The sequence below is a fragment of the Gallinula chloropus genome (genome assembly GCF_964237585.1).
Source record: "Gallinula chloropus genome assembly, chromosome: 3".
In the NCBI taxonomy this organism is placed as follows: domain Eukaryota; kingdom Metazoa; phylum Chordata; class Aves; order Gruiformes; family Rallidae; genus Gallinula; species Gallinula chloropus.
The window spans coordinates 77,710,662-77,730,679 of NC_140087.1; the positions used below are offsets into that span (position 1 = coordinate 77,710,662).

At 50.1% G+C, this 20,018-nt stretch overlaps 1 protein-coding gene across 1 annotated transcript; it reads left to right on the plus strand.

Annotated features, from left to right (window-relative positions):
• Nucleotides 1-4,138: 4,138 nt before the first annotated feature.
• LOC311189462 (TOG array regulator of axonemal microtubules protein 2-like) lies at nt 4,139-13,786 on the plus strand (the record flags this gene model as incomplete). The annotated part of the gene is made up of 10 exons (XM_084261126.1): nt 4,139-4,308; nt 4,814-4,919; nt 5,436-5,671; nt 7,056-7,214; nt 7,601-7,718; nt 10,695-10,795; nt 11,458-11,662; nt 11,873-12,089; nt 12,630-12,716; nt 13,545-13,786. The coding sequence occupies 10 exons, from the start codon at nt 4,139-4,141 to the stop codon at nt 13,784-13,786; spliced, it is 1,641 nt and encodes a 546-aa protein (XP_084117252.1).
• Nucleotides 13,787-20,018: the final 6,232 nt, after the last annotated feature.

Genomic DNA, 20,018 nt, shown 5'->3' on the forward strand with positions numbered 1-20,018 from the left:
AGCCTGATCTAAACCTTCTGAAGCTTTTTTTAGCAGGGGTTGTTTGCTTGCTTGTTTTTAACTCCTGCTTTTTGGTAGCAGGGCGCACTCAGGATCTCATCTCTCTAGATTGCATGATCTTGGGACCTGGTTCTGGAACGCTGGTGTCTGGGGAACTTGCAGAGCCTGGTGGAAGTCGTAGTCCTTGCAGATCTGCTGGATCATTTGAGTTTCCCAGCTCGAGAAAGATTTCAAACAGTTTAACAGGAGCAGCGTGGGACCATATAGTTGTTTTGTGGGCAGGATGGAGCTGCACAAAGTGTGTGTGTGTGCACCCAAATGCTAAGGCTCAATCGCTCAGAATGTCAGAGGGTGCTGAGGTTAAAGATCTGATCTTGAAGCCTGTCACTTCATCATGACCTGCAGTTTGCTACCACCTGAGATCTGTTTTACCAGATGTTGTAGTTTTGTGTGGCTGGGTTCTGGTGGAGAAGGGGGGCTGCAGGGGTGGCTTCTGCAAGAAGCAGCTAGAAGCTCTCTGCAGGCCCAAGAGAGAGAAAACACCAGCCGAAGGGAGTGAGAAGATGTAAGCAACCGTGCAGGCACCAAGGTGAGTGAGGAGGAGGGCAGAGACACTACAAGCACTGAGGAGACAGATTGCCCTGCAGCCCATGGAGACGATCATGGTGGAGCTGGTGTTGGTATTTCTAGTGCCAGTGGGAGAGCTGCGTGTACCTGCTCTCCTCTGAGAGCAGAGTGCATTGCTTTAGCTCTATTGTGCGCAGCAGTGGCAGGAAGGTGACCACACACCTCACTGGCATGGTTAGGATCTCCCCATGCTTACGGCAGAGAGAGATTGATCCAAGAGCGTATCTTTTATCTGGTATTTTTGCCACCTGCCGTGGACTGATTTGTTCTACAGCAATAACTGAGCGGCTGTCCTCAACTACTGAAGGGTCCATCCCTGGAGATACTCAAGGTCAGGCTTGGTAGGGCTATGAGTGACCGGATCTAGTGCAGATGTCCCTGCTCACTGCAGGGGTCTTGGACTAGATGACCTTAAAAAGTCCCTTCCAACCCAATACATCCAATGAAAGGAGAGGAAAGAAACCTTGTGGTTGTGGATGGGCAACTAGCAACACATATGCAAATTTGAGTATGTTGTGGTTGTGCTGTAGTACTGTGAGGTCACGTAAGGCTAGGGCTTAGAGCCCCAGGGCACCACTGGTGTCTCAGTCTTCACTTTGCGGTGGTGAGGAGAGGAGTGTGTTTTCACCTCTCGGTATCAGATCCCGCAGATTTCAGCAATTTGTGCTGTCCTCATTTGGAAGACAAGTACCACGCGCCAGTTGCTGTCTACCGTGGGAGCATTCCCAACTTCCAACCCAGATACACAGCTCTGCGCGGCGGAAGCACTGACTCAGACTTGCAGTTTTGTGGCAGTTGTTGGATCCCTGAAGAAGGAGGTAAGGATGGGAAGGGCTGGAATATGCACTGATGGCCCAGCCAAATGTAAAAAGCACCTTGATTTCAGAGAGAAATGGTTCTTGGAGGCTGGTCCTCATGTGCTGGCTCTGTGTCAGAGTAGGTTGGCTTTATGAAGGATACAAACAAGCTGAGCTTCCTTGACTGATTGAAGAATCTTGAGTGCCCGGCTCATCAGATGGGTTGATTGTAAAGGCGCGAGGTCAGCTAACTCAGCTCTTCCCTTCGACCTCACCTGCAGCTTCTTCTCAGTCCATATTCACAACCCGGGTGATGGAGCCTCTGAGTTCGTGGGCTGGGGATGGAGCACTTGTGGTGCAATCCCTGGGAAGTCACTGAGTGAGCCAAGGAAGGGCTCAGCGGGACAGTGCGCTGCTTGAGTTCTAGAGCCACGTCCCCCTGCACAGTTCTCTCTAGTACTGTTTCTAGGTTTCAGAGGCCCCCCTTCATTCTCTTCGATGGATCTGCCCAGGAGCAAGTGATGGGAAGGGGCAATTCTGGTCCTGATCTGGCTCTCTGTCTGTGACAAGGATTTTGGGATAGTAAGAAAGGGTGCACGTCACACCCTGCTCCCTCCACCCCCCTTCCTAGCAATGGCATGGGGAGCCTGAAGTGATTTCATCAGGCAGAGGGACCTTACACAGAGCAGTAGGGTAAGGAGCCTGCCAGATAGATGCCAGGTGGGAGTCGAAGGGGGCAGGCTGGATGCTCAGGCTGAGCGCTGTGTTCTGGTCTTTCCAGGCATCTCTGCTGTGCTGCAGAAGTGGGCCTTGGGAGAAGTTGCTGCCTTTGCTCTCCGCTATCCCTGTGTCACCAGGTCCATCTGACGAGGCTCCTGGCAGCACTGCAGTCCCTCCCCACAGGGCTCAGCACCTGCCTTGCCAAGAGACCCTGAAGATGTGGTAAGTCCAAGCGCCTGATCCTCCAAGAAGCCGTTCACCTCGCGCTTATTGTCCACAGTCAGCTCTCCAGTATCTTTAGGGAAACTTCTCTGCATGCACCATTTTGTGTATCTCTGTGGATCCAGCACGATGTCAAAACCCGCCTCAAACGCTCTTCAGATCAGGGCTGGTGGTGGGCAGGAGGAGGCAGGATTTAAGAGTACCTTAAAAGCAGGTCCTCACTGGACTCCAAAACCCCTTTTTCTTTGTGAAAGAGCAGCGAGCTGTAGTATTACTCTCGGGAGACAGCAGTGGTACTACCACGTGGAACAAGATACTGTCATCAGTTTAAGGCGTGGGCAGACAAAGGGAGGCTTGTGGAGCAGCATAAAGGTAGTCGCCCTCAGTGCAGACTCCAGACTGCCTTCCCATCTCTTGCTGCTTCAGAGGGGATGTATGTAACAGCGTGAGGCGCTTGGCTGCAAAAGGAGAGAGAGCAGAATTGGATAGGTAAGGCCCAAAGTGAAAAATGACTCCTGTGTTTCAGCTAGAGCTTGGTGAGCAATCAACAACTGGAAGTGTAAAGGCAATTAATCCGCCTCGTATAGTGTTGGTTTTATGGGTTGCATCCCCTCCTTCATCAGAATGGCCATGCTAAGAGAGGTTAGCTCCTTGAATGCTGTACCCCGCTTCTCTTTCTCTCTCCTCACATATTCTTTTATCCTTCATTTTCTTAAGGCCAAGATCAGGCAGGAGAAATGAAGAGAAGACCCTTCAACCTGGTGGTAGGTACAGGGAGTGGCTGTCCCAAAATGACCATTGGAATCCTGACCCATGGGTGGCACTGTGGAAGTTTGGTTGGTTGGTTGAAACGCATCCTGTCCCTGTGCAGCCGCTGAAACTGGAAAGCAAAAGAAAGAAAAGCCCTACTGAGTTTTCCTAATGCTTTCTGAGGGAAAGCATAACTGCACTGGAGGTGCTGGAGGTCAGGTTAGACAGAGCAACCTGATGTAGCTGAAGATGGACTAGATGGCATGTAAAGGCTCCTCCCAACCCACAGTGTTCTACGATTCAACGATTTTTGGGGTCACTCTCTCATGTTAGTGTGCACTTGGAGTTGTTAGGGATGACAAAGGGATGTGACCTGGCTCCATCTGGGAGGAATTATATATATATATATTAAAAAATTAAAGCACCTCTCGCCGTATTGATAAACTTTCTTTGGAACCACTCTGCCCTCAGAGGTAAGAGCAGGAGTACCTCATCACTGCTGCTTCCAACAGATTAAAATCAAATTAAAAAAAAAAAAAAATGCCCTTTCTAAGCCCCCAGCCACCCTGCCCACCACTCTCCACTTACAAGGTCCTTTTTGGTCTCTGCAGGTATTCACCTACCACCTATCAAGGGCGCAGTTTGCAGTGACCCCAGCACGAGCGATGCGTGCAAAGAGCAGAGCTCTCTTTCTGCCTCCAGGAAGGGTGTCACCAGGTGCCCACTCCCCAGCATCCCTGTCACCCGCCAGCGTGGCAAGTTCCAGCACAATTCCTCAGGTGAGCCCACTCCACTGCAGCCCCACCACCAGCTCTCTCCTTGCACAAGAAGCACAAACTGCCTCATTCCAGAAACAACTTCTTTCCCAAGAGCACGCTAAAATGTATGTGCACTCAGCTCCCTGCGTTCTAGAACATTTGAAGCAAATGGAAACAGAGGCACTCTCAGATTCAGAGGGTGACACATCACACTGTGCCCTGGGAGCTGCTCCTCAGGTGGGATGCCTTGCCCCGGGGTATGCGATGCTGATGCCTGACCCTGTCCTAACAGGGAGGTCGAAGCCTGCCACTGCTCTGGACTTCCTGGACTGGGAAGAGGAGGCAGAGGAGGGAAGTGCCTGTGAAGTCAGACCCTTTGCTGAACCACAGCAGGAGCTGCTCAATGCCCTGACATGGCTCAGCAGCGATGACTGGTAAGAAAACACCTTGTTTGCTCTTTCTCCCTGTCAGTGTGCAGATAAATTAGAAGCTTGTTTTCTAGTGCCTCTGAGGCCAGGCAGCTCAGATGTCCAAAGGGAACTAGTGAAACCACTCCAAAGCAGTCCCAGTATAAGCCTTTGATCTGCATCCCTATATCCTCCTGCATGTGAGTCCTGCGCCTCCTTGTGCAGCCCCTTTGTCTTGCCCCTCTCCCCTTTCTTTTCCCCCTTCCTTTTTGGTGCCCTGTGAGGTGTAGGAGTCTGGGTTAACACTCAGGGACCGCAGTGGGGACGGGTCCCCAGTCCTCACCTGCAGTTCCAGCAAAACAGTGAATGTATCACGTGCCAGCATCCTGTGGCAATGAGTTCCACAACGTAATGGAGTGCTGCTGTATGAGGATACTCCCTTTGTTTAAGCTGACAGCCTGGGCATTTCAGAGAGCGCTGCCTACTTCTCGGGTGGGGAGAAAAATTAATCTTTCTGGAAATGGCTTTTCAGGGAGCAGAATGCAAAGGGACTCTTCAGCATCAGGTGCCTGGCTATCCGTCACTCCGAAGTCCTTCTTCCCAGACTTCGTGATGTTTCTTTGGCAGTTAGCAAAGAGGTAAGAACAATGTGTTGAACTGTGTCCCCTGTGCCTCATCCATGGGGCGTAGACACGTGCTTCTTCCTTTACTTCTCTACTCAGTGTCTGCCTCGTAGCTATTAAGAAAATGAGGCCTAAAAATGGCAATATGTCACTTGTTCTGTAGGATCTGTCTGTACATATAGATATCCTGACTGGCACGGAGGGCATCTGTCTGCCTCCTCTTTGAGCTATTTAGCATCTTGTCCCTCGATCTTAAAACCCAACCCTTGCTTTAATGAATTTGCTTGTTTTCATAAAAGGGCCTAAAATCCAAGCAGTAAGCATTATGGGCTGAGCAGCACACTTTGTGCTTAGGTGTTCAGTCTCCTTCAAATTGTATTGTACAAGTGAAGTTGTTTGTGTCAGAGTAAGTGTGTTTCTGTGCCTGTGGTCTCTTCTGCTTGCTCTTACTGTGCTTCCTTGGCCTTTTCCTGGGGGGAAGTGAGTATCTTTACCGTGTGATTCTTACATTTCCCTTCACGACTTCCCCAGGTGAACAACCTGCGGTCCAAGGTATCTCGCTTTGCAATTGGCACACTCGGAGAGCTCTTCAGGACCTTGAAGAAGAAAATGGACCATGACGTTGATATGATATGTCAGGCCTTGCTCCAGAGGACGGGGGACTCTAGTGATTTCATCCAGAAAGGAGCCAGTCGATCCTTGGGGCTCATGGTGCAGAATGTGACTCCTGCACGAGCCATGACTGCTCTCATGGCGAGTGGAATCCAGTAAGTAGTTCTTCTCTTCATGCTATCGTTTGCCTTTGTGTGTGTGTGGGGAAGGGATGGGAGGCAGAAGGGGAATGCTGGTCGGGAAGGGTCCTTTCTCCTGCACCATGCATGAACTAGGGGGTTAGGTTCTCTGGTCAACTTCACTCCCTTTGTTTTCACAAAGGGAGGAGGGACAGTGGCAGTTCCAGCAGTGAGCACCCTTTGATCTTTCGCAGTGTTAAGCACAGAGGCACAAGTTAAAACCCAGCATCATTATCCCATTAACTTGAGAAATAAGGAGGTTCATTGCTGGCACACAGAGCGTGTGGGGGAGAACCTGCTAGGTGCAGCACAGCCTGCTCAACAGGCGGGGCCCCTGCTGAGAGGAGCCTGACCATCACTGTCGTTCCAGCTCCGTTTTCTCTCCAAAGTGCTGCTGCAGGTTAGCCTTAACCTGGTAAGCCATTTTACAGGCAGCTTCCCAGGCTGACACCCAAGGGATAGCTGAAGCAAGTGCTGACCATCAGATCTTTGTGCCGGGCCTGTTTCAAACAGGCTCCCCACCCTCTGGAAAGGACAACGTGGCTAAAACGACCGCTACCCTTTCCTCAGCTTTGGAAAAGGGCAAAACATTGCAACGTACCTCTTCCCAAAGCTCAAAGCGGTTGCATGGCTGGATATTCTGCAGCTTCCTGCCCCACAGGGATTTTTCCCGCCATTTTTTGTCCTCGGCTGTGCAGATTTGCAGGTTTCTCTCTGGCGCCTGCAATGGGCCTCTGTCCCCTCACCCCTCTGCGGTGACTGTGGTGCCTGCAGACTTTGATACATTTTCTCACTCCCTTGTCTGGGGGCAAAAAGCGGCTGCTTGTGGGTTTTTTTCTCCTAAATGTGATTCCTAGAGGCACTGTGGCCGTTGCTCATGGGCTCGGCCTTGCTCAGTGGCACGTCCGGCCTTGAGCCCGGCTGGCGGTTGCTCTCTTGGGCCTGCAGTAGCAGCTTGCTGCTTCTTGCAGAAGCTGCCCCTGCTCCCTGCCCCTGCAAAAGCAGAGTGGAGATAAACAGGTGGGATAAGCCTGAATCCTGCTGCAGTTCTGTCAGTGTCCTGGGAGCCCCCTGACCGGTCAGGATGAATTGTCTTTCCCAGAATTGCCTCTCAGACAGAGGGAAATGAAAGGAACTGAGCTGTCACATAGTCCAGGGAGCTGGAATTCCTCCCTTTTCCTTCCTTTGTAAAATGCCAACGTTTGTATTTATCTGAGGCCAGGATCTTGTGCAGGTGGCAAAAGCTGCAGCGAGAACACATGCCTCCTCCTCAGCTAGGACAGGGAGCATGCTGTGAGCAAAGCCTGTGCTCCTGGCTTTCCCTTTCCCTCTGTTCCAGTGCTTGTTCTCTTGTTTGCAGGCACCGCAATGTCATGGTGCGGAAGTGTGCGGCTGAACACCTCCTGACGACGATAGAAAAAATTGGGGCTAAGAAGCTCCTCTCAGGCAAACACATTAATACCGACGAGCTGGTGAACACGGTGGTGAGGCTCGCTCAGGATTCTCATCAGGACACAAGGTGGCGATCTTGATCAGTTACAATTTCATAGCGCCAAACCCAACCCCCCCTGACTTCGATTCTTAGTTTAAATTCCCATTACTAGATGCTAAGAACACACAAGCAGCTAGCTGCCCCTCTGCATACATGTAGTACAGAATCGTAACTAGCAAGCGTGAGGCGATTTAGCCCAGTTTCTCCCTCATCAGAGAAGGGTGGCTTCCTGGGCAGTGGCAGTAAGTGGAACTAAGTATCTCTTTGCTGAATAGGTAATAGGCATTACACGTGACGAGTTTAAGATCTCAGCTTATTTCATGGGCGCGTTTTCCTGGCTTATTGCCAGGGGAGAAGAGAGAGGAACGCTCAGATGCAAAAGCAGCCATTCCTTTTTCTCTTTCCTGTGTCAGGTATTATGGACGGCAGATGCTTAATGTATTGATGAGTCATCAAAATTTTGCCAAGTATTTGAAACAGTCTGGCCCCTCACATGATTTGAAACGAGTCATGGAAACAATCAAGAAGAAAGTAAGTACTTGGCAGGAGAAATGCCTCTTTTCTGCAAGAAGTGAGAATACTCATGTGAGATTATAGATACCCGATCTTATTTCTTCTTCCACTGAATCGTTTTGATCTTGGGAATGAAGTGTTGCACCTCAGCCTGTTTATCTGCAGACAGTGAAGGAACTAGTATGGTTAGAAATGATGTGTGTGGATTCTGAAGATCAGCCCCAAACAGGAAAGGGAAGGAGAAATTGCAAATATACAAAAGATGCACAGGGCAATCACAATCCCGCTGTGTTGTCATGTGCTGTGGAGCTGGAAGAACCTTCATCAATTCAGCATCCAGAATAAATTAGCTTTCCTGCTGCCATTCCCCCCCTCCATCCCATTCCTTTTCAATTACTCTGCAGGAATAGTCATAGTGAGTGTGAACCAAATCAACTCGTAACACAGTGGGCCAACCTCCAGAGAGTGACAAAATTTCCCACTATTCCCTTTAAGAAGGCTTGTTCCGTACCAGATTGCATTATTCCTATTTGTGTTCAAGACTAATGAATTCAGGATTGTCTACTGCTGCCCATTATTGTAACACCTACAGCCTTGGGTTTTTGGCAACAAAGAGTAGACATCCCGGAATCGCTGGCATCTCTCCCTCTCTACGTTTCCCTAAGCATGTCTTGGTAGCCTTGATCCTGGTTTTTACTTGTGTTCATAGAATTATAGAATGGCATGGGGTGGAAGGGACCCCAAGGATCATAGAGCTTCAACCTCCTTGCACAGGTAGGGCCACCAACCTCAGTCCTGGATCTCCACAAGTTTGCCCAGTGCCCCATCCAACCTGGCCTTGAACACTTCCAGGGACTGGGCATCCACTTCTTCTTTCGGCAGCCTGTTCCAGCATCTCACCACTCTTTCTGTAAAAAACTTCCCCCTAATATCTAATCTAAACCTTCCTTCCTTTAGTTTTAATCCATTCCCCCTTGTCCTGCCATTGTCTGCTCTTTTAAAAAGTTGAATCCCCTCCTGCTTATAAGCTCCCTTTAGGTACTGGAAGGGGAGGTGCTCCAGCCCTCTAATCATCTTCTTGGCCCTCCGCTGAACCCTCTCCTACAGTTCCACATCTTTCTTGTATTGGGGTTCCCAGATCTGGACACAGCACTCCAGCTGGGGCCTCATGAAGGCAGAGTAGAGAGGAACAATCCCCTCCATGCCCCTGCTGGCCACCCCTCTTCTAATGGAGCCCAGGATACCATTGGCCTTCTGAGCTGCAAGAGCACACTGCTGGCTCATGTTAAGTTTCTCATCCACCAGAATCCCCAAGTCCTCCTCAGCAGGGCTACTCTCAAGAAGCTCTTCTCACAGTCTGTATCTATGTCTGGGATTCTTCCGTCCCAAGTGCAACACCTTACACTTGGCAGTGTTGAACCTCATTAGGTTCCCCCGGGCCCATCTTTCCAGCCTGTCAAGATCCCTCTTGGATGGCTTCCCTTCCTTCTAGGGTGTCAACCACACCACTCAGCTTGGTGTCATCCACCAACTTGCTGAGGGTGCACTCAATTCCATCATTGATGTCATTGATAAAGATGTTAAAGAGAACCGGTCCCAAGACAGACCCCTGGGGGACACCGCTTGTCACCGGCCTCCACCTGGACATAGACCCATTGACCACCACCCTTTGGCTACGGTCAGTTAACCAGTTTCTTATCCACTGGATGGTCCACCCATCAAATCCACATCTCTCCAATTTAGAGATAAGGATGTGATGGGGGACTGTGTCAAAGGCCTTGCACAAGTCCAAGTAGATGACATCAGTCGCCTTCCCTTTATCTACCGAAGCTGTCACTCCATCATAGAAGGTCACCAGATTGGTGAGGCATGCCCTTCCCTTGGTGAAGCCGTGCTGGCTGTCCCGGATCACATGGTCTTCCCTCATGTGCTCCAACGTGGCATCCAGGAGGATCTGTTCCATGATCTTCCCAGGCACAGAGCTGAGGCTCACTGGCCTGTAATTCCCTGTCTCTTCCTTGCTCCCTTTTTTATAAATGGGAGTGACATGACCTTTTTTCCAGTCCCCAGTGACCTCTCCTGACAGCCACGACTTTTCAAATATGATGGAGAGCGGCTCGGCAACCACATCAGCAGCTCCTTCAGGACCCTGGGATGCATGTCATCTGGCCCCATAGACTTGTAGACATTCAGTCTCATGAGGCGGTCACGGACTTGCTCTGCTCTTATAGTGGGGGGTGATTTGCTCCCCCAGTTCCCACCTAGAATTCTAGGGATGCAAGGTTCTGGGATTTGAGAATTATGAGAATCCTGGCTGCCAGAGAAGACCGAGGCAAAGAACTCATTCAGTACCTCAGCCTTCTCCTCAACAGTTGCAGCCAATTCTCCTTTCTCATTTACCAATGGGGGTACGTTCTCTTTGGCCTGTTTCTTCTGGCCAATGTACCTGTAAAATCCCTTCTTGTTGTTTTTAACATCCCTCGCCAAGTTCAGTTCCATCTGCGCCTTGGCTTTCCTGATCCCATCTCTGCAAGTCCGAACAGCATCCCTGTATTCTTTCCAGGCTACACACCCTTGCTTCCAGAGCTTGTATTTGCCTTTCTTTTCCCTCAGTTTGACCAGCAGGTCCTTGCCTAGCCATGCTGGCCTCCTGCCCCTCTTGCCCACTTTCTTATTCAGAGGGACAGAGAGCCCTTGAGCTCTCAGAAAGGCATCCTTAAAGCGTAGCCAGCTGTCCTCAACATTTCTGTCTCTAAGGACCACCTCCCAGGAGATCTTGGCCAACAAGTCCTTAAACAGCCTAAACTTTGCTCTCTTAAAGTTCAGTGTCTTGATCCCACTCTTCGCCAGGCCCATATCAGGTCCAGCAATGCATCGCCTCTGAATAGGCGATATGAATATTCTCATAGAATAGGTCTATCCAATATTTCTAAGTGTTCTAAGTAAGTACTTTGCTATTTGATATTCTATAGCTTCATGTTTTTTTTTCTACAGGGGGTAGGTCATAAATTTGAGCCTCCATCTGCCAAGGTCCACAAGAATCCTAGGAAGAGCAATTCGATGATGCCTCAGGACGAGCTGCCTTCTGATGGAGGGTACCGAGCACTTCCATTCTATCTGCTATCTGACAAAGCACATGACAACCTTTAACAGACTCTTACTCAGGAAATACCTTCTGGTAGAGATGAGGTGGGACAGAGGTTGTTGCCTTGCCCTATCAAACCTTCTGTGATAGAAAATGTCTACTGCATTAAGCTAAACACAAGTTCTCATAGGGTTTTGCAGAACCCTTGAGAGGAAAACCCAGTGCAGTGGCAAGGACAGTGTGGTGGAGGCTGTGAGAGGGTCATGTCTTTGTTATTTGACTTGGGCCAAGGAATTTCAATTAGGGTATTCTTATCTGAGCGGAATCCTTTTTGAATGGGTGGTCTGGTGAGAAGTCCTACTCTAGAACAAAGATGCCGATCCCACAAACAGCACATTCCGTGTGCGTGGCTTGGCCTCTACATTCGTTTCTGACCCACAAATGGTAACATCAAGACAATTCCTCAGCAGCTGTAGTCAACAGATGTCTCAATGTAGACTTTTTCTGTAGCTATTCATTGCCATTCACACCAAGACTGTCATCAGGTCAAGCTGCTTTTCAGATCAGGATCTAGATGACATCACATCATTAGGAAGTCTCCTTGAGATGTTTTCTTCACAATTAACTGAAGATATTGCCACCAAAAGGTCTTACCTTGTTTTTATTTTTCAGCTTGAGATGTGGCTCTGACAGACGCCTCTTACCCCGTCGGGCTGTGTGTCACAGGTCATTTCGGACTGCGGAAGAAACCAACCAGCTGCAGGAGCTTTACAGGCTCCTGTCAGACAAGGATTTTGTATCAAGACTGGAGGGAGTGGGGCTCCTACTAGAGTACTGCAAGAGCAGCCCCCAGCTCCTTTCCAACAACATTGTCCAGGTACATAGGGGATCTCTACTGCTCCTTCCTCCTTAAGGCCCTTCCCAGCCCCTAGTAGCCCCCGGGAAAGCAGTGACATTGTGCTAGCAAGTGCTGCCCTGACAGGAAGGATTGTGTTACCCGGTTATCTTGCTGGGTACTTGTTTCTACATCCCTTCTTGAAAGAAAGACATTTGAATCCAGCTTTCATCTTCTTTGTTTTCTGAACAGATTTTTGATGTGTTTGGCCCGAGACTTCGGGATTGCAACAAAAAAGTGAACCAGCAGGCACTAGAGGTCCTGGCTTTGATGATACCCATGCTCAGAGATGCCTTACACCCAGTGCTGGTCTCCCTGGTGCTAGCGGTCACTGAGAACCTGAACTCAAAGCAGTCGGGGATTTATGCTGCAGCCACGAAGGTGCTGGAAGCATGCATTGCTCACCTAGGTAAGGCTGAGCTCTGACTCCTCTGCCTCGGAGCCAACTCAACCCCGAGTCTGCTGATAGCTTGTGCTGTCTGTGAAAAAAGTTCTGATGCTGCAAGGAAAACTTTGCTTGGCTGATCAAACTGGTGAGGCTGGACTCTTGCAGACCAATGCAGGCAACAGTTATGGACATGGGGACGTGTCAGCTTTCTCACCCTTATCCTTTGAGGAGAGAGAAGGTTGCTTCTGCAAAGCTCCAGGAGGTTCAAGCTCTTCACTGCTTACATGTGATTTCAATTGTGAGGGCTCTGATGTGCAATGTTTAACACAGCTGCTTGCAGAGCACTCAGGTTTGGATTGACAAATGTGAAAGGAGAAATTTCCTTTTTTAATTTCATAATCCTCAAAGTAAGCTTGAGGAAAACCAGAAGAAAAGGACTCAGAAACCGGAAGAATTTTATTGTAGAAAGTGCCGTTACCCTTGCCCTCCCCTCCCCCCCTCTTTAATTTTGGTGCCTTAGAACCTCAGAAGAGTGAGCAGAAATGACTGTTTCTCTTTCAGATAACACGCTGATGCTGCAAGCCCTGGCCCAACGAGTGCGGTCGCTCAGTGGCCAAGCTCTGCTCGACGTCACAGCACACATCTCAGGTATCACCTGCTGCAGCTGCTCTCCTCTTCTGAGTCAAGAAGTGTTGGAGGGACTATTTAGAGGGAATGCCTTGTCATAGTGGAACAGCTGATAAAGCACCAGAAGTTGCTGAGCATGTCCCTCCTGCAGAAGGCATATACCAAAATGTATTTGGCAGGGTTTTGTCTGGCTTCCGCAGTGATGTGCAACTCTCAGATGAAGATGGCAATTGGGCTCCAGCACTGAGCTTTCCCTGGGGCATCTTAGGACCTGCATCCAGAACAGAGAGGGGCTAAAACTACCTGGCTGGCTCCTCTCTTTGAAGGATGGTACAGTAAAGGTCATGTAGATCCGGAGAGGTCCCTTTTTTACAGTGAAGAACCACCCTTTAGAAAAAAATGTGGTAACTAGCATTTCCAATGGTCAGTTTGGTTTGCTATCCCAGGATTCTCATTGTCCTGTTTGAAACATTTGAGGCTGAATCCTGCAGAGCCTGGGGTCTGCAGCAACAGGTGAAAACTCAACAGAGATATTACAGGCAAGGGTTTTGTGCAAGGCCGGATTTGGGGACAGAGCAGGAGAAACAGACTGTTCAGCCCAACCTGCGGACACTCCATGTCTGTACTACAGATCTGAGCATTTAGGAATGTGTTGTCTGTTTCTATATCAGTGGCACACTCTAAATGCAGCTGACAATTGATTCATAATAGTGGCCTGCTATGTCAGCAAGTGGCCAAGGAATGGAAGCAAGTACAACCTCAACAAAGACTAGAGAGGACTACTTATATTATATAAAGGCGGGGAGCAGTTTGCTGGTTGATAAAAAGCTTTTCTTTCTTGCCTGACAGAGCTTGTGACATGGGTTTATCCCCGGAGACCCCAAGCTGCCAAGCGCTACGGCCTGCCCACGCTCTGGTTCTTCCTGGGAAGAAGCGTCCTGCCTGTGCGGAGTGGCAACATCAAGGCTGTGGTGACCAAGCTTGCAGTGGCCCTCTACCAGCTGATGGGCTCCAAGCTGCAGGAGTGCGCTGCCAGCCAACCTCAGCATGTGGCAAAAAACCTCAGTGACATCTTAAGAGCTGAATGCTGAGAAAAGGCTTGGAGTGCTCAAGCAGCGGCACAGAGGTGTGGAGAGGGAGACATGAAGGCAACGGTGGATGTGCTGGCAGCGGCGTTGGTTTTATTCTGCCTGCCTGAGGAACAGAATTTATCCAAGAGTTTATAGCTTTTGATTTGAGATATTTTTTAAGGATAGTATTTAATATTTGTAGTCATTAAAAGGCTAATATTTTCCAAAAGTTTTGTACCTTGAGTTCCTCTTCCTGAAGAAGCTGCAGAGACACCAAAGAAATAAAACCCGTGCGTAAACGCAATTTGTAACTGTGAAAATGAAAAGCCTGTATTTGAATGCAGACTGAGAAAGCAAGAGACATGCAAACACACCTACATGTTTATACTGACACACATTTGCCCGTGAAGTAAGAGATGGGTTTTGGAAGCGCTGGAAGTAAAGGATTAGGCGGCTTCTTGAGCCAGACAAGAAGCAGAGACCTGCCAGGTGGGCCCTTTCCAAGTCTCTGGGAGCTGCGGGTGCACTGGCAGATACCTGAGATGTCCTGGCCAAGCTCAGAGTCCCAGTCTCACGACAGGAGAAATTGCCCCCTCCCTGGAGCTGAATTTCTCTTCCCATTTCAGGAGATGTCTCTTGCCTGTTGTCCCTTGTGCTCCCCTATGCAAGCGACTGGTGAGGCGTGGTGACCGGTGCCATCTGCCTGCCTCCCAGTGCTTTGGGGCAGCCCTGGAGAGGTGCAGGAGAGGGGCTCAGGGCAGGGGGTTTCAGGGGGACATATGGGATGCCGGGCAGTAAGTGGGCAGAAGGTGTCCTACAGAAGCTGTGGAGAGGTAAGCTGTGGCCTCATAGGAAAGGGGATGTTGGAAAAATAGAAAAGAAATGGTTTTCGTGCCCATGTTGTGAGAAGTGAAGGGTTTGCCTTACATGGGGACCAAGAAAGCACTTCTGACCCTGAGATTCAAGGAACAGAGTGAGGGAGGCACGTGCCAGTCCCTCACCATACAGAAGGGAGAAATGATGAGAGAAGAGAGGGAGGGCTGAAAGCAGCAGGTGTTGGTGCATCCCTACACTAAGAGGTGAGAACCGAGCAGCCTGATCTAAACCTTCTGAAGCTTTTTTTAGCAGGGATTGTTTGCTTGCTTGTTTTTAACTCCTGCTTTTTGGTAGCAGGGCGCACTCAGGGACTCATCTCTCTAGATTGCATGATCTTGGGACCTGGCTCTGGAACGCTGGTGTCTGGGGATCTTGCAGAGCCTGGTGGAAGTCGTAGTCCTTGCAGATCTGCTGGATCATTTGAGTTTCCCAGCTCGAGAAAGTTTTCAAACAGCTTAACAGGAGCAGCGTGGGACCATATAGTTGTTTTGTGGGCAGGATGGAGCTGCACAAAGTGTGTGTGTGTGTGCACCCAAATGCTAAGGCTCAATCGCTCAGAATGTCAGAGGGTGCTGAGGTTAAACATCAGATCTTGAAGCCTGTCACTTCATCATGACCTGCAGTTTGCTACCACCTGAGATCTGTTTTACCAGATGTTGTAGTTTTGTGTGGCTGGGTTCTGGTGGAGAAGGGGGGCTGCAGGGGTGGCTTCTGCAAGAAGCAGCTAGAAGCTCTCTGCAGGCCCAAGAGAGAGAAAACACCAGCCGAAGGGAGTGAGAAGATGTAAGCAACCGTGCAGGCACCAAGGTGAGTGAGGAGGAGGGCAGAGACACTACAAGCACTGAGGAGACAGATTGCCCTGCAGCCCATGGAGACAAGCATGGTGGAGCTGGTGTTGGTATTTCTAGTGCCAGTGGGAGAGCTGCGTGTACCTGCTCACCTCTGAGAGCAGAGTGCATTGCTTTAGCTCTATTGTGCGCAGCAGTGGCAGGAAGGTGACCACACACCTCACTGGCATGGTTAGGATCTCCCCATGCTTACGGCAGAGAGAGATTGATCCAAGAGCGTATCTTTTATCTGGTATTTTTGCCACCTGCCATGGACTGATTTGTTCTACAGCAATAACTGAGCGGCTGTCCTCAACTACTGAAGGGTCCATCCCTGGAGATACTCAAGGTCAGGCTTGGTAGGGCTATGAGTGACCGGATCTAGTGCAGATGTCCCTGCTCACTGCAGGGGGCTTGGACTAGATGACCTTAAAAAGTCCCTTCCAACCCAATACATCCAATGAAAGGAGAGGAAAGAAATCTTGTGGTTGTGGATGGGCAACTAGCAACACATATGCAAATTTGAGTATGTTGTGGTTGTGCTGTAGTACTGTGAGGTCACGTAAGGCTAGGGCTTAGAGCCCCAGGGCACCACTGGTGTCTCAGTCTTCCTCTTTGCGGTGGTGAGGAGAGGAGTGTGTTTTCACCTCTCGGTATCAGATCCCGCAGATTTCAGCAATTTGTGCTGTCCTCATTTGGAAGACAAGTACCACGCGCCAGTTGCTGTCTACCGTGGGAGCATTCCCACCTTCCAACCCAGATACACAGCTCTGCGCGGCGGAAGCACTGACTCAGACTTGCAGTTTTGTGGCAGTTGTTGGATCCCTGAAGAAGGAGGTAAGGATGGGAAGGGCTGGAATATGCACTGATGGCCCAGCCAAATGTAAAAAGCACCTTGATTTCAGAGAGAAATGGTTCTTGGAGGCTGGTCCTCATGTGCTGGCTCTGTGTCAGAGTAGGTGTTTGAGAGCAGCAGGTGCTCCTGCCCTCCTCCAGTGATGCGCAGGGCACCACATCTCTGTCGTTAATTCCTTTGCCTTCTCTGTTACCAACAATAGCCAGATGACTGCTGCTGCCAGTCAGGCCAGGGACTGTGGCCCAACTGGCAATTCATTAAGAAGAATTAAACAAGCTGGCTTTATGAAGGATACAAACAAGCTGAGCTTCCTTGACTGATTGAAGAATCTTGAGTGCCCGGCTCATCAGATGGGTTGATTGTAAAGGCGCGAGGTCAGCTAACTCAGCTCTTCCCTTCGACCTCACCTGCAGCTTCTTCTCAGTCCATATTCACAACCCGGGTGATGGAGCCTCTGAGTTCGTGGGCTGGGGATGGAGCACTTGTGGTGCAATCCCTGGGAAGTCACTGAGTGAGCCAAGGAAGGGCTCAGCGGGACAGTGCGCTGCTTGAGTTCTAGAGCCACGTCCCCCTGCACAGTTCTCTCTAGTACTGTTTCTAGGTTTCAGAGACCCCCCTTCATTCTCTTCGATGGATCTGCCCAGGAGCGAGTGATGGGAAGGGGCAATTCTGGTCCTGATCTGGCTCTCTGTCTGTGACAAGGATGTTGGGATAGTAAGGAAGGGTGCACGTCACACCCTGCTCCCTCCACCCCCCTTCCTAGCAATGGCATGGGGAGCCTGAAGTGATTTCATCAGGCAGAGGGTCCTTACACAGAGCAGTAGGGTAAGGAGCCTGCCAGATAGATGCCAGGTGGGAGTCGAAGGGGGCAGGCTGGATGCTCAGGCTGAGCGCTGTGTTCTGGTCTTTCCAGGCATCTCTGCTGTGCTGCAGAAGTGGGCCTTGGGAGAAGTTGCCGCCTTTGCTCTCCGCTATCCCTGTGTCACCAGGTCCATCTGACAGGGCTCCTGGCAGCACTGCAGTCCCTCCCCACAGGGCTCAGCACCTGCCTTGCCAAGAGACCCTGAAGATGTGGTAAGTCCAAGCGCCTGATCCTCCAAGAAGCCGTTCACCTCGCGCTTATTTTCCACAGTCAGCTCTCCAGTATCTTTAGGGAAACTTCTCTGCATGCACCATTTTGTGTATCTCTGTGGATCCAGCACGATGTCAAAACCCGCCTCAAACGCTCTTCAGATCAGGGCTGGTGGTGGGCAGGAGGAGGCAGGATTTAAGAGTACCTTAAAAGCAGGTCCTCACTGGACTCCAAAACCCCTTTTTCTTTGTGAAAGAGCAGCGAGCTGTAGTATTACTCTCGGGAGACAGCAGTGGTACTACCACGTGGAACAAGATACTGTCATCAGTTTAAGGCGTGGGCAGACAAAGGGAGGCTTGTGGAGCAGCATAAAGGCAGTCGCCCTCAGTGCAGACTCCAGACTGCCTTCCCATCTCTTGCTGCTTCAGAGGGGATGTATGTAACAGCGTGAGGCGCTTGGCTGCAAAAGGAGAGAGAGCAGAATTGGATAGGTAAGGCCCAAAGTGAAAAATGACTCCTGTGTTTCAGCTAGAGCTTGGTGAGCAATCAACAACTGGAAGTGTAAAGGCAATTAATCCGCCTCGTATAGTGTTGGTTTTATGGGTTGCATCCCCTCCTTCATCAGAATGGCCATGCTAAGACAGGTTAGCTCCTTGAATGCTGTACCCCGCTTCTCTTTCTCTCTCCTCACATATTCTTTTATCCTTCATTTTCTTAAGGCCAAGATCAGGCAGGAGAAATGAAGAGAAGACCCTTCAACCTGGTGGTAGGTACAGGGAGTGGCTGTCCCAAAATGACCCATGGGTGGCACTGTGGAAGTCTGGTTGGTTGGTTGAAACGCATCCTGTCCCTGTGCAGCCGCTGAAACTGGAAAGCAAAAGAAAGAAAAGCCCTACCGAGTTTTCCTAATGCTTTCTGAGGGAAAGCATAACTGCACTGGAGGTGCTGGAGGTCAGGTTAGACAGAGCAACCTGATGTAGCTGAAGATGGACTAGATGGCATTTAAAGGCTCCTCCCAACCCACAGTGTTCTACGATTCAACGATTTTTGGGGTCACTCTCTCATGTTAGTGTGCACTGGGAGTTGTTTGGGACGACAAAGGGATTGGACCCAGCTAAATCTGGGAGGAATTATATATATAAATATTATATTATATATATATAATTTTATATGTATATATATAAAATAAAGCGCCTCTCACTGTATTGATAAACATTCTTTGCAATCACTCTGCCCTCAAAGGAAAGAGCAGGAGTCAGCCTGTCAGTACCTCAGCACTGCTGCTTCCAACTGATTAAAAACTAAGCAAAGACTAAAAAAAGCCCTTTCTAAGCCCCCAGCCACCCTGCCCACCACTCTCCACTTACAAGGTCCTTTTTGGTCTCTGCAGGCATTCACCTACCACCTATCAAGGGGGCAGTTTGCAGTGACCCCAGCACGAGCGATGCGTGCAAAGAGCAGAGCTCTCTTTCTGCCTCCAGGAAGGGTGTCACCAGGTGCCCACTCCCCAGCATCCCTGTCACCCACCAGCGTGGCAAGTTCCAGCACAATTCCTCAGGTGAGCCCACTCCACTGCAGCCCCACCACCAGCTCTCTCCTTGCACAAGAAGCACAAACTGCCTCATTCCAAAACCAACTTCTTTCCCAAGAGCACGCTAAAATGTATGTGCACTCAGCTCCCTGCGTTCTAGAACATTTGAAGCAAATGGAAACAGAGGCACTCTCAGATTCAGAGGGTGACACATCACACTGTGCCCTGGGAGCTGCTCCTCAGGTGGGATGCCTTGCCCCGGGGTATGCGATGCTGATGCCTGACCCTGTCCTAACAGGGAGGTCGCAACCTGCCACTGCTCTGGACTTCCTGGACTGGGAAGAGGAGGCAGAGGAGGGAAGTGCCTGGGAAGTCAGACCCAGAAGTGGGCCTTGGGAGAAGTTGCCGCCTTTGCTCTCCGCTATCCCTGTGTCACCAGGTCCATCTGACGGGGCTCCTGGCAGCACTGCAGTCCCTCCCCACAGGGCTCAGCACCTGCCTTGCCAAGAGACCCTGAAGATGTGGTAAGTCCAAGCGCCTGATCCTCCAAGAAGCCGTTCACCTCGCGCTTATTTTCCACAGTCAGCTCTCCAGTATCTTTAGGGAAACTTCTCTGCATGCACCATTTTGTGTATCTCTGTGGATCCAGCACGATGTCAAAACCCGCCTCAAACGCTCTTCAGATCAGGGCTGGTGGTGGGCAGGAGGAGGCAGGATTTAAGAGTACCTTAAAAGCAGGTCCTCACTGGACTCCAAAACCCCTTTTTCTTTGTGAAAGAGCAGCGAGCTGTAGTATTACTCTCGGGAGACAGCAGTGGTACTACCACGTGGAACAAGATACTGTCATCAGTTTAAGGCGTGGGCAGACAAAGGGAGGCTTGTGGAGCAGCATAAAGGTAGTCGCCCTCAGTGCAGACTCCAGACTGCCTTCCCATCTCTTGCTGCTTCAGAGGGGATGTATGTAACAGCGTGAGGCGCTTGGCTGCAAAAGGAGAGAGAGCAGAATTGGATAGGTAAGGCCCAAAGTGAAAAATGACTCCTGTGTTTCAGCTAGAGCTTGGTGAGCAATCAACAACTGGAAGTGTAAAGGC